Source organism: Suricata suricatta, chromosome 10 (genome assembly GCF_006229205.1).
Source record: "Suricata suricatta isolate VVHF042 chromosome 10, meerkat_22Aug2017_6uvM2_HiC, whole genome shotgun sequence".
NCBI lineage: Eukaryota > Metazoa > Chordata > Mammalia > Carnivora > Herpestidae > Suricata > Suricata suricatta.
Window position 1 is genome coordinate 19,673,759 of NC_043709.1, and position 19,852 is coordinate 19,693,610.

Sequence of the window (19,852 nt, forward strand, 5' to 3'; positions counted from 1 at the left end):
TGTAATCATAAGGATCCTTAAAAATGGGAGAAGAAAGTAGAAGAGTCAGAGAGGGAGGTGGGGTGACAGAAGCAGGGTCAGAGTGAAATGATTTGATGTTAGAAGAACTCAACCACTGTTGCTGCCTTTAAAGATGAAGGGAGGGGCCCAGAGCCAAGAATGCAGCAGCCTTCAGAAGCTGGACAGGTCACAGCCACAGCCTCTCCAAAAGAATGCAGCCCTGCCACACTTTAGCCCAGTGAGACTCATGGCAGACTTCTAACCTGCAGGACCGCAGTACATTTGTGTTAAGCCATGGAATCCATGGTGATTTGTTACAGCAGCCATCGATAACTGATATATAATGTCAAGAGGGTAAGATTGGAGCCAGAGTGTCTTATCTTAGAATCTGTGTCCTACCACTTACCAACTGTGTTTCCTTGCCCAAGTTATTTAACCTCTCTGTGCCCATTTCCTCCTCTGTAAAAATGAAGATACTGAGTATACCTTACTCATAGGCCTGACATTCAACAAACTCTCTACTGTTGTATTAAATTACTGCCTCTGAAGTTGTTTGAGTTTTGAGAGGGGTTTTCTGGAAATACAATGCTCCAATGAAATGACTGACCCTAATGCTGACAGCCTGGGCCCCACAGCTGTCTGGTGCTGGAGAGCTTTCTGTGGGAGTCAGATTCTTAGGCTCCCATACAATTGTGGCTGGTAAACAGTGTGTAGGCCCAGTTTTGGTGAGACCATGTAAAATGACCAAATAGTATCACACACTGATTTATAAAAATATGTACCCACAGGCTGCTTTTATGACTTCTCAAAATACAAATATACACTGAAATGGAACATGAGACTATTTGCTTTTTAATCAATTCTCAGCTATAATTTTTGCAGAATATAGTTTAAAGAACAAAGATTTACATGAGGTTAGTTTAAGATATACTGCAGTATTTTGCTGAAGACAAGTCTGAATTCCTCCAAAACATTATAGCCATGAGCATTTAATCCTCCAGAACCATGCTGAGGAACATACCAAAAACAGCCCCGAAACAGCCTACAAGATGTTTGCTGTAAGGAGGTTGCTAAGGAAATTGTTCACTGCTTTATTTACAGCCCTCCTCCCTTTCCTGTGCAAGAATTTTATTTCTTGCAAATGCTAGGAAAACGCTAAGAAAAGCTCTGCTTCACTGAGGGATTTGTTTTCTTCCTCTCTATCAGAACCATGTGACTGTACTGTTTCTCCCTTTGCTCTACTCACTATGCTCAAAGCCCAATTTGCTGGCTCATTTATCAACCATTACGACACATAGGCCACTGAGGCCTGCACATCTGAGCTTTTTCTCCCCCTGAACTTGAATGCCTACGATAAATGATATTCTCCTTGGTTCAGAATGTTTACTTACATTTTACCATTTTATTTTGTTTGTTTACCCCCTCTTAAACACTGTAACAAATTCCAAAGGCAATCAGGTATATATATGTATGCACCTGTTCACACTAGTTTAATGCAGCTGGAAGGTAAAGTGTACTTTGGTTCCATCCATATGGCAAGTACCTGAGGTGTCATCACTATGGAGAAAACACACTCTCCTGCTCATTAATCTGCCACTGATTGGAGTGACTATGAGCAGGCCACTCAGTCTCTCTCACCCTTATCATACCACCTGCACCCTCAGAGTTGTAATGCATCTATGGTGCAACTCTGGAATACAAAAGTTATTTATAAATGGTGGTACCTATCACCTTTTATCCTTGCAAATGTTGCTACCACTACTTGAAGATAACCATCAGACAGTCATTTGATTACTACCATCCATACCTCACTGCCATGGTTTACTGGCTTATGAAGCCAAGAAGGTTAAATGATAAGAAGGCAATCAAAGGGAGGTTACAGAGAACCTCCCATCAACAACTCTTAACAGCCCTCACTAGCTCCAGCACCAAGACTTCCATGGTCAGTGCTTTCTTGGCACCAATAGCTGTTCCATTTTGTTCTTCTCTAGATTAAAAAAAATTATAGCTAATCAATTATATGCCAATAAAATGGGCAATCTGGAAGAAATGGACAAATTCCTAGGAACATATAAACTACCAAAATGAAAACAGGAAGTAATAGAAAATTCGAACAGACCCATACCCAGTAAAGAAATAAATCAGCAATAAAAAATCTCCCAAGAAACAAGAGTCCAGGGCCAGATGGCTTTCCAGGGGAATTCTACCCAACATTAAGAAAGAGTTAACACCTATTCTCTTGACACTGTTCCAAAAAATAGAAATGGAAGGAAAACTTTAAAACTCTATTAAGCCAGCATTACCTTGATTCTAAAACCAGACAAAGGCCCCACTAAAAAAGAGAATTACAGACCAATCTCCCTGATGAACATGGATGCAAAAATCCTCAACAAGACATTTACCAACTGACTCCAACAATATATCAAAAAAATTATTCACCACGATGAAGTGGGATTTATATCTGGGATGCAGGGCTGGTTCAATATCCACAATCAATGTAATTCATCATATCAATAAAAAAAGGACAAGAACCACATGATCCTCTCAATAGATATAGAGAAAGCATTTGACAAAATAGAACATCTTCTCTTGATAAAAACCCTTAAGAAAGTAGGGATAGAAGAATCATACCTCGAGATCATAAAAGCCATATATGAAAGACCCAATGCTAATATCATCCTCAATGGGAAAAAACTAACATCTTTCCCCCTAAGATCAGGAACAAGATAGAGATGTATACTCTTGCCATTGTCATTCATCATAGTATTGGAAGTCTTAGCCTTAGCAATCAGACAACACAAAGAAATAAAAGGTATCCAAATAGGTCAGGAGGAGGTTAAACTTTCACTCTTCACAGATGACATGACACTCTATATGGAAAACCCAAAAGATTCCACCAAAAGACTGCCAGAACTGATCCATGAATTTAGCGGTGGCAGGATATAAAATCAATGCACAGAAACTGGTTGCATTCCTAAACACCAACAATGAAGTAACAGAAAGAGAAATCAAGGAATTGATTCCATTTACAATTGCACTTAAAACCATAAAATACCTAGGAATAATTCTAACCACAGAGGTGAAACATCTATACACTGAAAACTACAAAAAGCTTATGAAAGCCATTGAAGAAGACACACACACAAAAAAGAAAAATATTCCATGCTCCTGGATAGGAAGAACAAATATTGTTGAAATGTCAACACTACCCAAAGCAATCTACATATTCAATGCAATCTCTATCAAAGTAACACCAGCATTCTTCACAGAGCTAGAACAAACAATCCTAAAATTTGTATGGAACCAGAAAAGACCCTGAATAGCCAAAAGAATTTTGAAAAGGAAAATCAAAGCAGAAGGCATCACAGTCCCATACTTCAAGCTGCATTACAAAGCTGTAATCATCAAGACAGCATGGTACTGACACAAGAACAGACACTCAGATGAATGGAACAGAATAGAAAACCCAGAAATGGACCCACATATGGCCAACTAATCTTTGACAAAGCAGGAAGGAATAAATGGAGTGGAATAAAGGCTGTCTCTTCAGCAAGTGGTGCTGGGAAAACTGGACAGTGACATGCAGAATGAATCTGGACCACTTTCTTACACCATACACAAAAATAAACTCAAAATGGATGAAAGACCTAAATGTAAGACAGGAAGCCATCAAAATCCTTGAGAAGAAAGTCGGCAAGAACCTCTTTGACCTAGGCCGCAGCAATTTCTTACTCAACACGTCTCCAGAGGCAAGGGCAACAAACAAAAGCAAAAATGAACTATTGGGACCTCGTGAAAGTAAAAAGCTTCTGCACAGTGAAAGAAACAATCAGCAAAACTAAAAGGCAACTGACAGAATGGGAGAAGATATTTGCAAATGACATATCAGATAACAGATTGGTATCCAAAATCTATAAAGAACTTATCAAACTCAACACCCAAAAACCAAATAATCCATTGAAGAAATGGGCTAAAGACATGAACAGACACTTCTCCAAAGAAGACATCCAGATGACTAACAGACACATGAAACGATGCTCAACATCATTCATCATTAGGGAAATACAAATCAAAACCACAATGAGATACCACCTCATACCCGTCAGAATGGCTAACATTAACAACTCAGGCAACAACAGATGTTGGTGAGGATGTGGAGAAAGAGGATCTCTTTTGCATGGCTGGTAGGAATGCAAACTGATGCAGCCACTCTGGAAAACAGTATGGAGGTTCCTCAAAAGATTAAAAATAGAACTACTTAACGACCCAGTAATTGCACTACTAGGTATTTATCCAAGGGATACAGGTATGCTGTTTCGAAGGGGCACAGGCACCCCAATGTTTATAGCAGCACTAACAACAACAGCCAAAGTATGGAAAGAGCCCAAAGGTCCATCGATGGATGAATGGATAAAGAAGATGTGGTGTGTGTGTGTACACATATACATATATGTATGCATATATGTATATATACATACATATACACTGGAGTATTACTCGGCAAGCAAAAAGAATGAAATCTTGCCATTTGCAACTACGTGGATGGAACTAGAGGGTATCATGCTAAGTGAAATTAGTCAGAGAAAGACAAATATCATATGACTTCACTCATATGGGGACTTTAAGATACAAAACAGATGATCATAAGGGAAGGGAAGCAAAAATAATATAAAAACAGGGAGGGGGCCAAAAATATAAGAGACTTTTAAATATAGAGAATAAACAGAGGGTTACTGGAGGGACTGTGGGAGGGGGGATGAGCTAAAGGGGTAAGGGGCTTTAAAAAATCTACTATATGCTAACTAACTTGGATGTAATTTTAAAAATTAATTAAAACAAATAAAGGTTATAAAGTAAAAAAAATTCCCTAGTTCATAATCTATAAGGGGAGAAAAGTGGTCTTTTTAGGTACACAATTACATTTCATATATGCACATGACACATGAATTAAAATATGTGATGCAGTAGTTAAGGGTCTGGGGTCAGGCATTAATCCTGATAATAGAATTTAATAGGCCAAAAATTGGATAAGAAAGATGGTCTATTAGCAGAATTGAGACCAAAAAACAATTAATAAGCCAAGGGTAAATTCAAGTAGAACATGGTAACCACAATTGACTGACTAGCTGACTATGGTTTTCAACTTCTCCTGTGGATATTCTGTGTTTAGATAAGAGAACCAGACCTGAACTCACATCTCCATCCTCCACTCTGTTCCAGCAGTGGCAACAGTGCCAACGCTATAGTGCCTCTTTCCTGTTCTATTAGGTCTTATGATCAAAATCATACCCTGGGTGCCACTGGCTGCCAGGCAGGAACTTTCTGTCCTCAGTAGCTCACAGTCTAGCAAAGGGAGAAAGGCATGCAGGCAAATTTCATTTCAAAGGGTCTTTTTATCATATCTATTTCATATATGCACAGGACACACACTAAAATGTTTTGTGTACAACCAATGTTTGCAAGGAAATTGGTTGATACTGAGTTATATGTGATGTATATTTTCACTGTAGACTTTAAAAAGCTAGAAATTCTCTCACTGGGATGTCTGCAGTTGCCTCCTTACTGGTTCCTGCTTCTACTCTTCTTCCCACAGTCTGTTCTTAACAAAGTAGTCAGAATGAGACTTTCCATAGTTAGGTGAGACTATCTGTTTCCTTTGTAAAAGCCAAGACTGTATATAACCAGCCTCCCTCTTTCTTTTCTGACTCATCACTGTTGACTGTATCATCATTTTTTCCAGCCACAGGGTCTTACTTTCTCCCAAACACACAGATGTGCTCACAGATTAGGGTCTGTACTTTGGTTGTTCCCTTACCTGGAACTACCTTTCTGTACTCCCTTCTTACCTCCTTCAGGTCTTTCTTTCCCATTGTTATTTAAATCTTAGTAAACATACAGTGCAGTATTGGTTTTAGGAGTAAAATTCAGTGATTTGTCAGTTACATACAACACCCAGTGCTCATCATGACAAGTGCCTTCCTTAGTACCCATAACCCATCAAGGCCATCTTCCACCCACTTCCCTCCATTAACCCATAGTTGGTTCTCTATCATTATGAGTCTCTTGTGGTTTGCTTCCCTGTCTCCTCTTCCCTCCCAACTTCCAATATATTCATTTGTTCTGTTTCTTAAATTCCACATGAGTGAAATTATATGGTATTTGTCCTTCTCTGATTGACTTATTTCATTTAGCATAATACATTCTAGCTCCATCCACATTATTGCACATGTTCATTTTATGAAGGTTGAGCAATATTCCATTGTGCTTATGTATGTGTGTATGTATGTGTGTATATGTATCTATGTATGTATCTATGTATATATATATCACATCTTCTTTATCTATTCATCAGTTGATAGACATTTGGAGTCTTTCCATAGTTTGGCTATTGTTGATAATGCTGCTATAAACACTGGCTTCATGTACCCATTCAGATCTTTATTTTTATATCATTTGGGTATCCTTCAACTCTTTTCTAATCACATCTCCTATGAGGCCTCCTGAAGAATATAAACACTGTCTTTTGAAAATTTAACCTGCGCTCACCTTCCCATGCCACTATTCTTCATTCCTTAACCCCTACTCCTCTTTTTCTTTTTTTTCATAGTATTTATCACATTATAACATGTTTCACAATTGATTTTTTAAAAATTTCTACCTCAGCACTACTGACATATGTGGCTAGAGACCTTGTTCTGAGGGCGACCTGGGCACTGAGGGGTGGTTGGCGGCATCCCAGCCCTCCATCCCCTAGATACCAATGGCACTCTCCACCTCCACTTGTGACAACCAAAAATGTTTCCAGATCTTGCCAAATCATACCCCCATTGAGAACCACCGGTTTATGATTTGTTGCCACTCAGCCCCAGCTACAGGCTAAGCTCCAGGAGAGCAGGGTCTTGGCCTATTTATTCACACTTGATTCCCAAGCACACAGAACAACAATAGGCATGGAGCATGTGACCGAATATCTATTTAAACATATGCACATACAATAAACATAAATTTCAGGATATTCTATTAGGGCATGGTCAATATTTAATTTCAACTCATTTTTAGTACGTTTTCTTAAAAATAAAGTGATTAATGGTAAGAACAGGAATAAAATTACAAGGAGAAATATCTTTTTCTGTGTATATCTAGCACAAACTTTTTCCTGAAAGGCAACTCAGGATTGATGTATTTCTTGAAAGAATATATTATATATCTATTATAAAAAGTGGCATGAATCTTTTCTACATTTTCTTTTCTCAGTCTACCAGCAAAAAACCTTTATTATGAGTATCAGCCTTAAGAAGTAATTGCCTCAAGGATATTACTGGTAATGCCATTGTAAAAATGAAAGATGATGATACTTAAGCAAGCCAACATTCACAGGCAAGGAAGCGATGAGAAAAAAATTAAATCTTAAATATATTTGTCTATCATAATTATCAGACTCAACTAGAGTTTAATTGATCTCAGAGAGTGGGTGGTCCTGCCTGAAGGACGTCATGTAATAAAAGACGGTAGAGCAATAGTTCTCAAGTGGAGACAGCAGTGTGATTTTGAGCCTATCCTCCAGCCCTCCCACCCTGGCAAGGAAAATTTGGCAATGTTTGGAGACATTTTTGATTATCATAACTAAGGGGGAGGGAGTGGCTGCTAGCATCAAATGGATAGAGGCCAGTGATCTAGTAATGATCCTACGACACACAAGATAGCTCCCTACAAAGAGTTATTCAGTTGAAAATGTCAACAGTAGAAAGGTAGTAGAGTGTAATGTTTAAGAGTGTGGCATCTGAAGATTCCCTGTCTGAATCTGAATTCCTATTTCACCACTGAGACAGACTGCCTTGTTGTTCAGCAACCCTGTTTCACTTTCCTTCTTGGGCATACAGATAGTACTAGCAGCATTCTTTAAGCATGGGGTAACCATATGACTGAACTCTGGCCCAAGAAATGTGGGTATAAGTGCTATACATCACTTTTAAACCTGGCCCATAAAAACCTCCTACAAAATTATTCATCTCTCTTTTCCTGTGTGTTAACCAGATGCAAGGGATCCAGGGAATGGTAGTTACTAGACAGAAGCAGCCTGGGTACTTGAATGACTACATGGAACAGAGACATTGCACTTCTTCATGGTAACCCACACTAGACAATGACGTGAACAACATATAAACCTCTATAGTGTTAAAGCACTGATATTCAGGGGTTGTTTCAGGGGTGGACTAGCCTATCTGTGTGACCTACTACAGATTCCTTAACTTGCTTGTGCTTTACTTTCCCCATCTATAAAATGGTGGTAATAATACCTCCTCTCTCATTGGGTTGTTATAAGGATTAAAATTCTTAAAATAGTGTATAGCATCTAGTTAAGGATTTTCTTATGTAGGTCCACCTTTGGTGATACCATATAAAATGACTGACGGCATCATATGTCTTTTATAGATATGTATACTCACAGATTTGCTTTTACTGCTTCTCAAACATTGATAGATGTTCAAATAGGATGCTGGGCAATTTGTTTTTGAATTTATTCTCAACTTTAACTTTTTGTACAAGGTAGTTCAGAGTATAAAGATCCATGATTAGATTACCCCATGTTGTTCTAATTTCTTTCATTCTTACTAAATTCATTTAATGGACAAATACTAGCGTCTATGGTATGCTAGAGATTGTGTTAGGTATTGGAGATATAATTATGAGCAAAACTAGACATATCATATGCCTTCATGCAGTTCAGTTTTCCTGGAGAGGTATTAATTGTATTTTACCCATATAATTATATAGTTAGAATTTCAAATAAGAAAAGTGCTACGTAAAAGAGGTGGTGGTGATGGTGGAGGGCACTTATGGGGAAGAGCACTGGGTGTTGTATGGAAAACAATTTGACAATAAAATATTAAAAAAGAAAGTGCTACGTAGGAAATATGTGACTAAAAGAGAATACAGCAAGGAGACCTGGTCTTTGGAAGATGAGAGGAGGGCTTTCCTGGAAAGAGTTCTGGAGTTAGGTTTTGAAGGATTAATAAGAGTAAACTAGGGGAAAAGGGAAGACATGGGAAGAGAATTCTGAGAAGAAAACAGTGTGTGCAAATGTTGCAAGAGAAAGTGCATCCAAAAAAACTGAGAGGGGCTGTATGTGTCTGGATCATAATTGCAATATCTAAGCCTGTGGGAAATATGCAGAATTAATATCATGCCACTAAAATAACAAATAAAATATAATATGACAAATAAAATACTGCCAAATGATCAGTAGCTCTGGTTCAAGTCAATTTGGGACAAGCAATCAGTCCCATGTGCATGTCAGAAATTAGCTTGTTGGTAATCCAAGACCTAGAACCAAATTGGTGTGAGAAGATACTGGGGTTGTTTTATTTGGGGGGATTTTTTTTTGGAACCAGCAAAGACCTTGTAATCCTGGGATGATGACAAGATAAACTCTAATATGATTTTAAGTTAAATTAAAACAGGTTTTATTGTAATCTTACAGAAGTATTTAAGAATATTTATCAAAATAATAAATCAGAGCATCAATAATTTTGAATAGTTTGGGGATAAAGTGACAAATTTAGGAATCATTGTAATTATAGCTATTTTGTATACTCTTCAAAGTATTTATAGTGTTCAAATGTTTTAGCCCCATTAAAATTTTAATTGAATTTGCCCTTTCTATGAGAGTTTAACTTATTGCATTTGTAATTTGCACTTTCTATGAGAGTTTACCTTATTGCATTTGTAATAAGTTTTAAATGTTAAAAAAAAAGATATGGGGGTGGAAAACAGTGAAGGGAGACAAGGTTGGAGAGGAACTGGCCATGTAGCCAGGCCATTCAAGGCCATGTAGGTCGCCTCAGTAATTCTGGTATTTACTCTAAGGTTTTTAAACAAGGTCAAATGACATGATTAGATGTGTATTTCAAAAACATCCTCCTGTTTGCACTTGGGAGAATGGATTGAAGGTGGACAAGGATAGAACCATGGAGATCTGTTATATTACTTCTAGGTTTTAGAAGTGAGATAATGATGGTAGAGATAGAGAAAATTGTTAGGTAACAGAGACATTTAGCTTGTAAAATCACAAGCTAATCAGCCCTTAAAGATATAGTGGACGTGGGAAGTGGGGGTAAAGAAGAGGATTGGAGTAGCTTCCTGACTCTGATTTCAGCTACTACATAAATATTAGTGCCATATATTGGACCGGGGACAATGAAAGTGGACCACACTAGGGGATAGAATGTGCTGAATTTGGTTTGAGATGAGTGTGCAGTGAGCTAATCATCTATATATACCATCATATTCTTTGCTCATATAATTGAGCTATTTTCATTTTTATCTACTCACTTCTCACTTAGCAAATCATTATTAAGCACCAGTTATGTGATTCAAAAAAAAAATGATGACACAGACATAGCATTTCAAGGACATTACAATCTATATGATACTATATGAAGAGCAAAGATAGAAAAAATAAATATTATTAGATATAGAAGAATGCACCTCACCCAGAATTGAGGGTGGAGATGGGAAATCTTGGAAGGTTTTCTGAAGGAAGCACCTTTAATAAAACCTGAAAAAAGGGAGCCTAAGGGAAAGGGTACACCAGGAAGAGGAAAGACCATGTGCAATAGGAGACAAGAGGTCATCAGGAGTTAAGGAGGTCAGAGCAGTGCATGTGGCCAAAGTGCTCAACAGGGGAATGGAAGCAGGAGTTAGTGAGCCAACCTAGGAGTCTGGGTTTTATCCTGAGTGCAAAGGATTTTTAAGGCATCTTTTCCATAATGACCATTATTTATTAAACTCTTAATATTTTCTTTTTCCACTACGTTCATGCATGTACATGGATGCGTGAGCACACACACACGCACACACACACACATCTGTTATTCTCTCTTATTTCTAGACAAACACAATACTAAATATTCTGTAAAAGCAAGAAGCCACATGGGATTTTGGACTGCTTTTGGAAAGCCAAAAAATCATATTAAGCCCCTATACCTCATTTACCAGGTACTTCTGATTACTTAAAACCCATTAATATCACCTTAGGAAAGTATCTTCGGGGATTTTCTTTTCTGATTGTACTAATCATTTCATTTTCTTAAAGTTTATTTATTTATTTTGGCGGGGGAGGGAGGATGCACAAGTTGGGGGAGGAACAGAGAGAGAGAAAGAGAGACAGAGAATATCCCAAGCAGACTCCAGCTCTGCACTGTCAGCACAGAGCCCGATGTGGGGCTTGAACCCACAAACCGTCAGATCATGACTTGACCCAACATCAGACACTTAACCGACTGAGCTACCTGGGTGTCCACGTACCAAACACTTTTAACTTGACAGCCAGTGTTCCTCAAGTCTTACTTTTACACATTTATTAAAGGGATGTTGTCTATGTGGCATGACAATTCTCAAAAAAAAAAAAAAAAAGAAATCCCTACTGCCCATTATGTTCTTAGACCCTTGTTTAATCCTTTATCTCCCAACTCCATGATGAAACTGCTTAAACTACCCAGCAGTCCCTCTGCTTTTTCCTTCTTGCTCCTCCTGTTTTGAAAGCTCATCATCCACTGATCACTCTCTTTTTTCAAACACCAGGTTTTCTCACACCCTATGTCCATTCACAGAAAACTCCCTGTAGCTCTTCAAAGACCCCATTCTGTTTCAGGCCTGTTTACTTTTGTACATACATTATTTCCTCTTGAGATATGCTTCCATCCTCCACTCCTCACTTGCCTACCTGGATGTGTTATCCTTCAAGACCCATTTTAAGCATGATTTTGTGCTCGAAACTTATTTCTTAGAACCTCCCTCCTAATTTGGAATATGGAACACTCTTTCTTTCAAGGCACAACCATCATACTGTTTACAATTAAGCAGAATGGTCTTCTATCTTTACTAGGCTGGAGTAAAGACTCTGTATTATTCACCTTTATATCTTCTGTACCCAGGCACTGCCTGGCAAGAAGTAGATATCAAATTGATGACAGCTAAATGAAACAATTACTCAGTGAATTAATGCCCAAACATATCAAAAAAGGCCTCTCAAATAGAGATGGCTAAATACCTCTGTGATTCCACAGGCTATTATCCCTCATTTATCAAATACTTTAAAATACTTATAAAGATATGATTCTTGGTGCTATTCCCTAGAGATCCTGATGGCTGCCCAGGTGTTCTGACTTTGAGAACCCTGCTAAAAATTTGTTCTACAGCAAGAAAGAACATCAGGAAATGTAACCAGCATGAAGATGTGTAGTGGGGAAAACTTCCTCTTCTATTTAACTATATCCCTTTAGAGTAAAGCAAAACCCCAGGCACATACCCTGTATTTCATTGATTTTTCCACTCATCTTGCCACCTACTTATCCATGCACCCACCTATCCATCCAAAAATCGTGAGATGCTCCTGCACTGTGCTGGACACTCTCGTAGGCAGGTGAGAAACAAAGGGAAAACTCTGCATGTAAATCAGACTCTACTCCAGAAGAATTTAAAACATACAACCACTTGTCTAAGAAACTTCAAGATGAACAGAATAGGCATAGAAAAGGCTTAAATTAACAGCAGGAACATGTCAGCTTTCATCTGTCTTTTGCTTTTAAAAAAAATACCCATAGGTCTTAATCTTTGAGTTAACATGAAACCCTTTTCATTTCCTGTTTCCTGTGGAGGATTTAACTAGGAATCTGAGGCCAGGTTGTGAGTTTTATCTTCTTCAACAACTCTCTTAAATGTTCACATAATGTGGCTGGGTTGGCAACAATTTGACTTGTGGGGATCCAGAGTTTGGCTATTTCAGAGGCTTACAAAGTTGTTTCCTTTGCATTCTACATTATATGTTTTGATGCAAAATATCTACTCTTTTTCTTTTCTCTTTCACCCTCTTGAAGTCCAAAGACATTAACTGATTTTCTTTGCTAAAACATGCCCCCAGTTGTAAATTCCCTGAAACTTGACAACTGCCATTTGGTTTATTTTTTTCCTAAAAGTTAGCAACCTATTTTTTTTTTTGAGAGAAAGAGACAGAGACAGAGAGAGAGCAAGAGAGAGAATCTCAAGGAGCTCTGAAAGTACAGAGCCTGACACAGGGCTCAATCTCATGAACTATGGGATCATGACCTGAGCTGACATTAAGAGTTGGACACTGAATTCACTGAGCTACCCAGGTGCCTGCAACCTATTTTTTTTTAAAGATGTCATCCTTTCCCTCCCCTTGGGTAAGTAATTTTTACTGAGGCTGTCTCTGTGGGCTAGCCAAGAGAGCCAGGAATTCCTCAAGTCTGGGTGAGAACAAGGCCATGCCCAACGTATCTATCTGCCTTTTGAGAGGCTCTTTTTGCCTAGTTGCTTATAGTCTTTGGTGTGTTTTCTCTCCTACCACTGACCCTGCCACTCTGATATCTTGCAATCTCAGAAGTTTCAGAGTCAAATCCCTATCACTTATGCAATTCCTCAAAGGCTCAATTACTTAGCCAAACTCCCCCCTCCCCATATAAAAAGTAACAAACTACTGTTTGGAGATTGTCTGACAGATGAGCCAGCAACCAGGCTGCTATGGCTTTTCCTGGGGCAACATGGTGGGTTGCTATAGAAAAGGGAACTGAGAAGTGACTGAAGATTGATTAAAACAAACTACCCCTCTTATCAATTGGGCAAAGGGTATACCAGTTTCCCTGTCTGCTGGTTAGATGCTGATGAGCCTTCAAGGGCTTTGAGCAATGAGGACTGGCAAAGCCACAAAACAGAAGGATGCTGGGTCTCTGAATCACCAAGGAGACTGTTCATCCAACACACAGATGAATGCACGTTCTATTTTATCAAGCCACTGAGATATGGGGCTTGTTTGTTAGAACAGTTAGCTTACCCTAATACAAAAGGATATGAACACTCACAGGACGTTCAGGGAAGAAGGGCACTAAGCTGTTCCTTCCACATGCCAAGGACTCAAAGGCGTGCAGGAGAAGGCTCTACCACAGCTGCATGTCCTTAGTAAGACAAAGGCTTTCACACGAAACACTCACTGGTGGATCCTTTGCTGGCTGAAAGGGGCAGTGTAGCAGTCATTCTCCTCCAGGTCTGGCAGTGTCTCCTTGTCCAGCCTCATGGGCTTCTTAGGTAACCATCTCCGAAACCTGCTTATTTGTTTATCGATCCTGTACATGAAAGGCAAGACCAAAGGGTACAGCATATCAGCATCGTCCAAAAACACAGGATGGAAGTCTCCACAGAGCTGTAATTATGACATCAAACAACAGGCACTCTCACTGCACTCATGATACCCCCCGTTTATAGGCAGAAAGAAGAAAGCCTCAACTCCAGTGTTTTTAAGATCTCACCAAGGGGCCTCAATATCATTGTCCATGAAATAGTAGCCGAGAGTTAAATGTCCACTCACACTCCAATAAATGACCAAGACTGAAGGCTCTGGGAAGGAAGTAGATAGCCCCTTAAACAAAGCAGCAGAGACCTTAGCTTCTTACATTCTGTAGGGTCTAGAAACTTATTTTGTATTTGGAAAGTTTCCTTGGCTAGGGAAATGGTCAAGCTGTAGTTAACTTTCGGCAGGGAAGCTGACAGCACATCCCAGTGGATTGACTGTGTGCAGAGAGCATGATGTCAAGATTTGCTTTCTGCCTCTCACACCACCCCTGAGCTGCCTCTCAGCAGACATCAGGTTGTTCAGCTTTCATGTCTGTCCTTTAAACTGACTCCATGGCTCTCAAGATATGGGACATGATGACACACATGTCATTCTGGCCAGAGCATGCAATGATCCCAAGTCACAGAAAACAACAGGGCTGTTAAGGGTGGCCTTCAAGCCATAAATTTCCCTTGGCCCCCTTTCCATTCCCTCTGACTTCTGCTGATGAAAACATGTGGCTTCCAAGTGACCAAACTGTCAATCATTCACAGAAAACTACTAGAAGAAGCAAAATCCACAGCACAGTTTAAAACAACTTTGCTACCTGGGGTATCTATACCACTGAAGAAAGTATTTTCCAAAAGTACATATCAAGTAGCATCTCCATGAGGTAGAATGAACAGGTGCCATACTCATTTTACACAACCAAAAGAGACCCGTGGTGGGTAAGTGTCCTGCTCAATTACCCAGCCAGCGAGTAAAGCCAGGAACAGAATGCAGGTTTGGACTCTTGATTTTAGGGATCATCCCACCAAAGTAATTGATACTAGAAATCTTCACTTGAGGGCTACAGAAGGATAGACTGCTCTACAGAAGAAAATACCTAAATGCCATCTCAGTCTAGTAATTAAAAACACATGGAATTTGGGCAGGATTTTTTTTTTCCAATTCCAAAAATATTTACATGGCAATTTATCCTTTTCAATGACACTCCAAGGTGAAGTACTTTTTACATAGCCAGTCTGCTCCAAGATGAAAAATAATGGTTAACTCTTTTGCCACTTCTTTTATTCTCAGCAGGGTTCCAGCCTCACCACAAGTCCATTGTGCCCCGTGGTAGCTGGCCTTTCTTCAGAACCCTTCAATTTCAAAACAGAAAGGGTCTCGCAGCTTCTCTAGGCCCTTCATCTCAAAGACAACTCATACCCACCATCTATAATACACACAGAAATAAATATTCTGCTCAAGGTCACGTATCCAGAATAAAACAAAACAGTGGAAGGGCTCAAGGCCCTATCCTTCCTCCTCTAGGTCCTCTCCTCCCTCACCATCTCTTTAAGGATACTTGAAGTGTAGTGACATGATGCTTATCAGAGAGGCAGTATGACACAGTAATTGAGAACATGGGGTTGAAATGCCTAGATTCAAATTTTGGCTCTGTAAATATTAGTGTGACCTTGGTCAAGTTTTTTAACTTTGCTGTGCCTAAATTTCCTTATCTATAAAGTGGGCAGGATAATGATACTCAATCCTTAGGGTTATGGTGATTAATCAATATGTACATAAGGTCTCCAGAAGAGTGTCTGGTATAAACCAAGTACTGGCTCTTATTACAATCTTTCCCCCCCACAACATAAGAATTTGAACAACCAGCTTGCCTCTTAAGACTTCTCTATTTTCAACTGAAAGTTAATTGTGCTTCAGTATCTACAACTTGTCCAAGTTCAATGATTTAGTCCTTAAATGGACTCATAAATTATACTTCCTAGGCTAAGCTGGTGGCTTCCCCATAACTCTTGGCTTTCTTTCATCTGATTGCCTTTAAACTTGTTTGGGAAAGAGGACATTGGCCCAGAGGCTTTTCATAATAGAGCTTTTACCTCCCACACATCTCTAGTCTGCAGCACTAATCGGATTACACTTTGCAAAGTTCACATTCTTACAGAATCTGGGCTCTGCGTGCAACAGCTATGAATTAAATCCAGCTGGGTACAGTGCTCAGCATGGATAAAAACAAATAAAGCTGTGAAAAATCAGGCATAAATACTCTATGGGAATGAAATAGCTTTTGGCAACAGCTTGTAGCACCACAATTTAAATGAAATGTGGAAATGGTGAGGAAAGAGTAGAACAGGGCAATGAAAATGATTCATTGAAAAATGAGGAGGGGCCAGAAGAACCGGAAGGAAGAGAAGGGAGGCTCCTGAAAGAAGCTGGGATGTATAATTGGGGTGCCTGAATCCTGGCTCTGTTGCTCATCAGCCGTGTGACCTTCTACAAATCATACACCTTTTAAGGGTTTTAAAATGGAATAATTATCACAATTACCATCTTACAACCTTGCAGGGCTGTTAGGAAGCTTACAAAAGATGGTGTGCATGAAATGCTTTGGAGAGGCTGCCAAGCAAATAGAGTGTTATTAATAACTTCTTGAGAACCATGGAGGTTAATCTAAAAGTGATCAAAAGCAGAGGAATGGTACTTTAAAAACAGGATGGAAGAAAGATATTCAAAAGGTATCTTAAAAACAAAATACCTGAAACACTGACTGGGGTGGGGACGTGTGAACTGGTCCTCACTGGAGTAGCCTGAGCAGAAGCAGGAGAACAAAGCATGGACTGGATAGCTTCCCTCACACATGCTGGTCCCTGTTATATACTAGTAAATGATAGAGACAAGTCAAATGTGGTCAGAGGTTTGTGCTCTTCTGATTGGCAGAAGATGTATGCACCCTAATCACTGGAACCTGTGAATATGTTATGTGACACAGCAAAAGGAACTTTGTAGATTTAAGCAGGATTAAGGAATCTTTAGAGATGAGGGCATCTTGGCTTACTCAGGTGGACCCAACCTAGTCATATGAACCATTTAAAAGGAGAGAACTTTCTCGAGCTAGAGATAGCAAAGATGAGGCAGAAGATAGGGGTGATCAGAGAAATTCAACGCATGAAGTCTCAACAGGCCATTGCTGTCTTTGAGGATGAAGAGGGCTGCCAAGGAGTGCGGGCAGCCTCTAAAAGCTGAGAATGACCTTTGTCTAAGAGGTGTAAAGGAAATGCACAGAATTAAATTGTGCCAACAACCTGAATGAATCTGGAAGAAGATTCTCTCTGAAAACCTCACGAAGAGATCAGGATAACCAATACCTTGACTTTAGTCTTGAAAGACCCTGAGCAGAGAAACCAGTTAAGTCCCTCCCCTGGACTACTGGTCTACAGAATTGTAATATAATAAATTTGTGTTGTTTTATGCAGCTAAGCTTTTGGGAATCTATTACAAAAGCAATAGGAAACAAATATACGTCTTAAAACAGTCTGGGTCTGATCTTCTCTTTGAGACCTGGCCACGGCTGGTCAGGCTCCCAATGCTAAGGATGCTGTTCCACATGCTACTCCACCTGCCAGTCTGGTGGCTCTGGGAACAAGGGTCTGTTTCTCTGTGGCTGGATGACAACTGGCCACTTTTCGACAAACACTCCCATCCCAGACTGGGTTTAGACATATTTGAGGATCTTCTTCCCCCGTGCAAGAAGAGAAACATAGTGCAAAACCCACCAGGCTAGAGAGCATGAGACCCAAGTTGGGTTTCTGATTCTGCTGCTGCTTAGATACATGTGCTGGTGATTTGGGCAATAATATCGTGGCTATATCCTTCTAAACAAACTGAGTTAATAAAGAGCTTTGCTTTTCACAATAAAATGGGTAATTTTTCATACAGAATGATGGAATCTGAAGTTGACGTAGGTTCACATCTTAGTTGTACATCTCCCTAGTGGTGTGTGCCATGCTGAGCAAACGGCTAAACCTCTTAGCTAATGCACCTGCTTCATGAGGCACAGTGAGGACTACACAAGGTAACAAATAACAGGTATTTATTCAGTGTCTTAGGTGTACAAAATGCTCAGTTCAGTGATAGTATCTAGGATGAAGGAGAAGACGATAATAAACATATGTATAATTATCAATGGGAATTCAAGAGCTAAGATTATATATTGAGGCACAGATTGAGGTCTGTGTTCTCATCTTTATCTAATAAATTTCCCTAAATTGGCAATCTTGAAATTCTCTTAGATATAGGAGTTGAAAAACCAACTAACCAGAAAGTCTCCCATCTATGTCATTAGTATAGGAGTTGAGCTTACTTAACAAAGTCTCCACTGACATGCAAAGGCAAAGAGAAAATGTTGGCTTAATGACTTAGCATTGATTTTGGTTGGACATATTGCTGTTTTGTTTCATTTCTGCCATTTGATGAGCAAAAGCCTTCTTACAGACTACATAGTCAAATCAATAGAGATACAATGAATTGATCATCCACTTGGGCATTTCTGGTCTAAACTTGTCAAGTTAATATCTGAACTAAAAGATGGGTACTTTACAGAAAGTTGATATTACAGTAAGTTCAGGGTCCCGTCCTCCCCTGCTCCAGATTCTGGTTCATGGAGGTCAGGTCCTGAGTAGCTGGAAAGAGCTGGCAGCACAGCACAAGCAAATGGGCAGGGATTGCCACCTCTGACATGCTTGCCTTCCCAAGGTGTGCCTTGGAAATGTGCTTTGGGAAGGTTCTGCTTAAACCTCTTCAGCCCTTGGTTCCCTCAGATGTAAAGGCAAGACTATCCTACCTACCTTACGAGTGGTGATAATTAAAGAAAAGGCCACAGGCCATGGACTTCACTACCCACATACTAACCTATCAGTAGGTCTTCATAAATTACCTACTGTGTGCAGAGCCCCCACCTGGATGCTGCGGGTATACCCTGAAGACGACAAGGCTTTCCCTTGAGCCACTAACATCCCATAAGGGAGCCTGTCCTAATGACAACTTAATTAGGCTAAATTAAATGAAATAGGCTACTTTAGAGACACCTGCTTTTCGCCAGACCATAATATTATAATAGCATCACACTTCAAACAGATTACATTTTCAGGAATGACATATCTAGAGGGAACCTACAGATAAATTTTTTTTTTTTAAATAATGGTAGTACCACTAAGAGCCCTACGTTGCAATAAATGAAGCCCTTCTGGACTGATAACAGACAACAGGAGCCTTGGATTTCTTTTTCCTCTTCTGAGAGCCAAGTCTCCTGTATTTATAGCCTCTCCTTGGATTGGAGTTAGGATTCTTTTAGGTCACAAGGCTACTAACTGGGGCACAGCCTAAATATCTTATAGAAGAGTCTAAAGGCTTTGGAACATTTACATATATTAATTTTTTAAAACAAGGATGGAAAATACAAGTCATTTTGTCATTTATCTGTACTCAGCTGATAAGATTACAACCACACTGAATGTATAATGTAGTAGGGGAAGCATTCTGCCAAAGGATTGCAAAGGACAACATCACGCAGGTGTGTGGGGGGAGTGGATGGAAAAGGAATGAGTAGTAATGAAACTTCAGCTACAAGCCACCTACAATCAAATTTGTCCCTTTGTAATCACATTTTCTATAGACTATATTTGCATTATTTGGTGAAGGCCAAAAAAACAGGCAGAAGACAGA

The 19,852-nt window shown here is 39.5% G+C and overlaps 1 protein-coding gene across 2 annotated transcripts in view; it reads right to left on the reverse strand.

Moving 5' to 3' along the window:
• ANO4 (anoctamin 4) overlaps positions 1 to 19,852 on the reverse strand; it is a 229,315-nt gene that overhangs the window by 129,810 nt on the left and 79,653 nt on the right. For both annotated transcript variants that reach the window (XM_029955757.1, XM_029955756.1), the window contains one exon: positions 14,010 to 14,141. In XM_029955757.1, the coding sequence (XP_029811617.1) occupies positions 14,010 to 14,141 (132 nt within the window). The remainder of the gene's footprint in view (positions 1 to 14,009; positions 14,142 to 19,852) is intronic.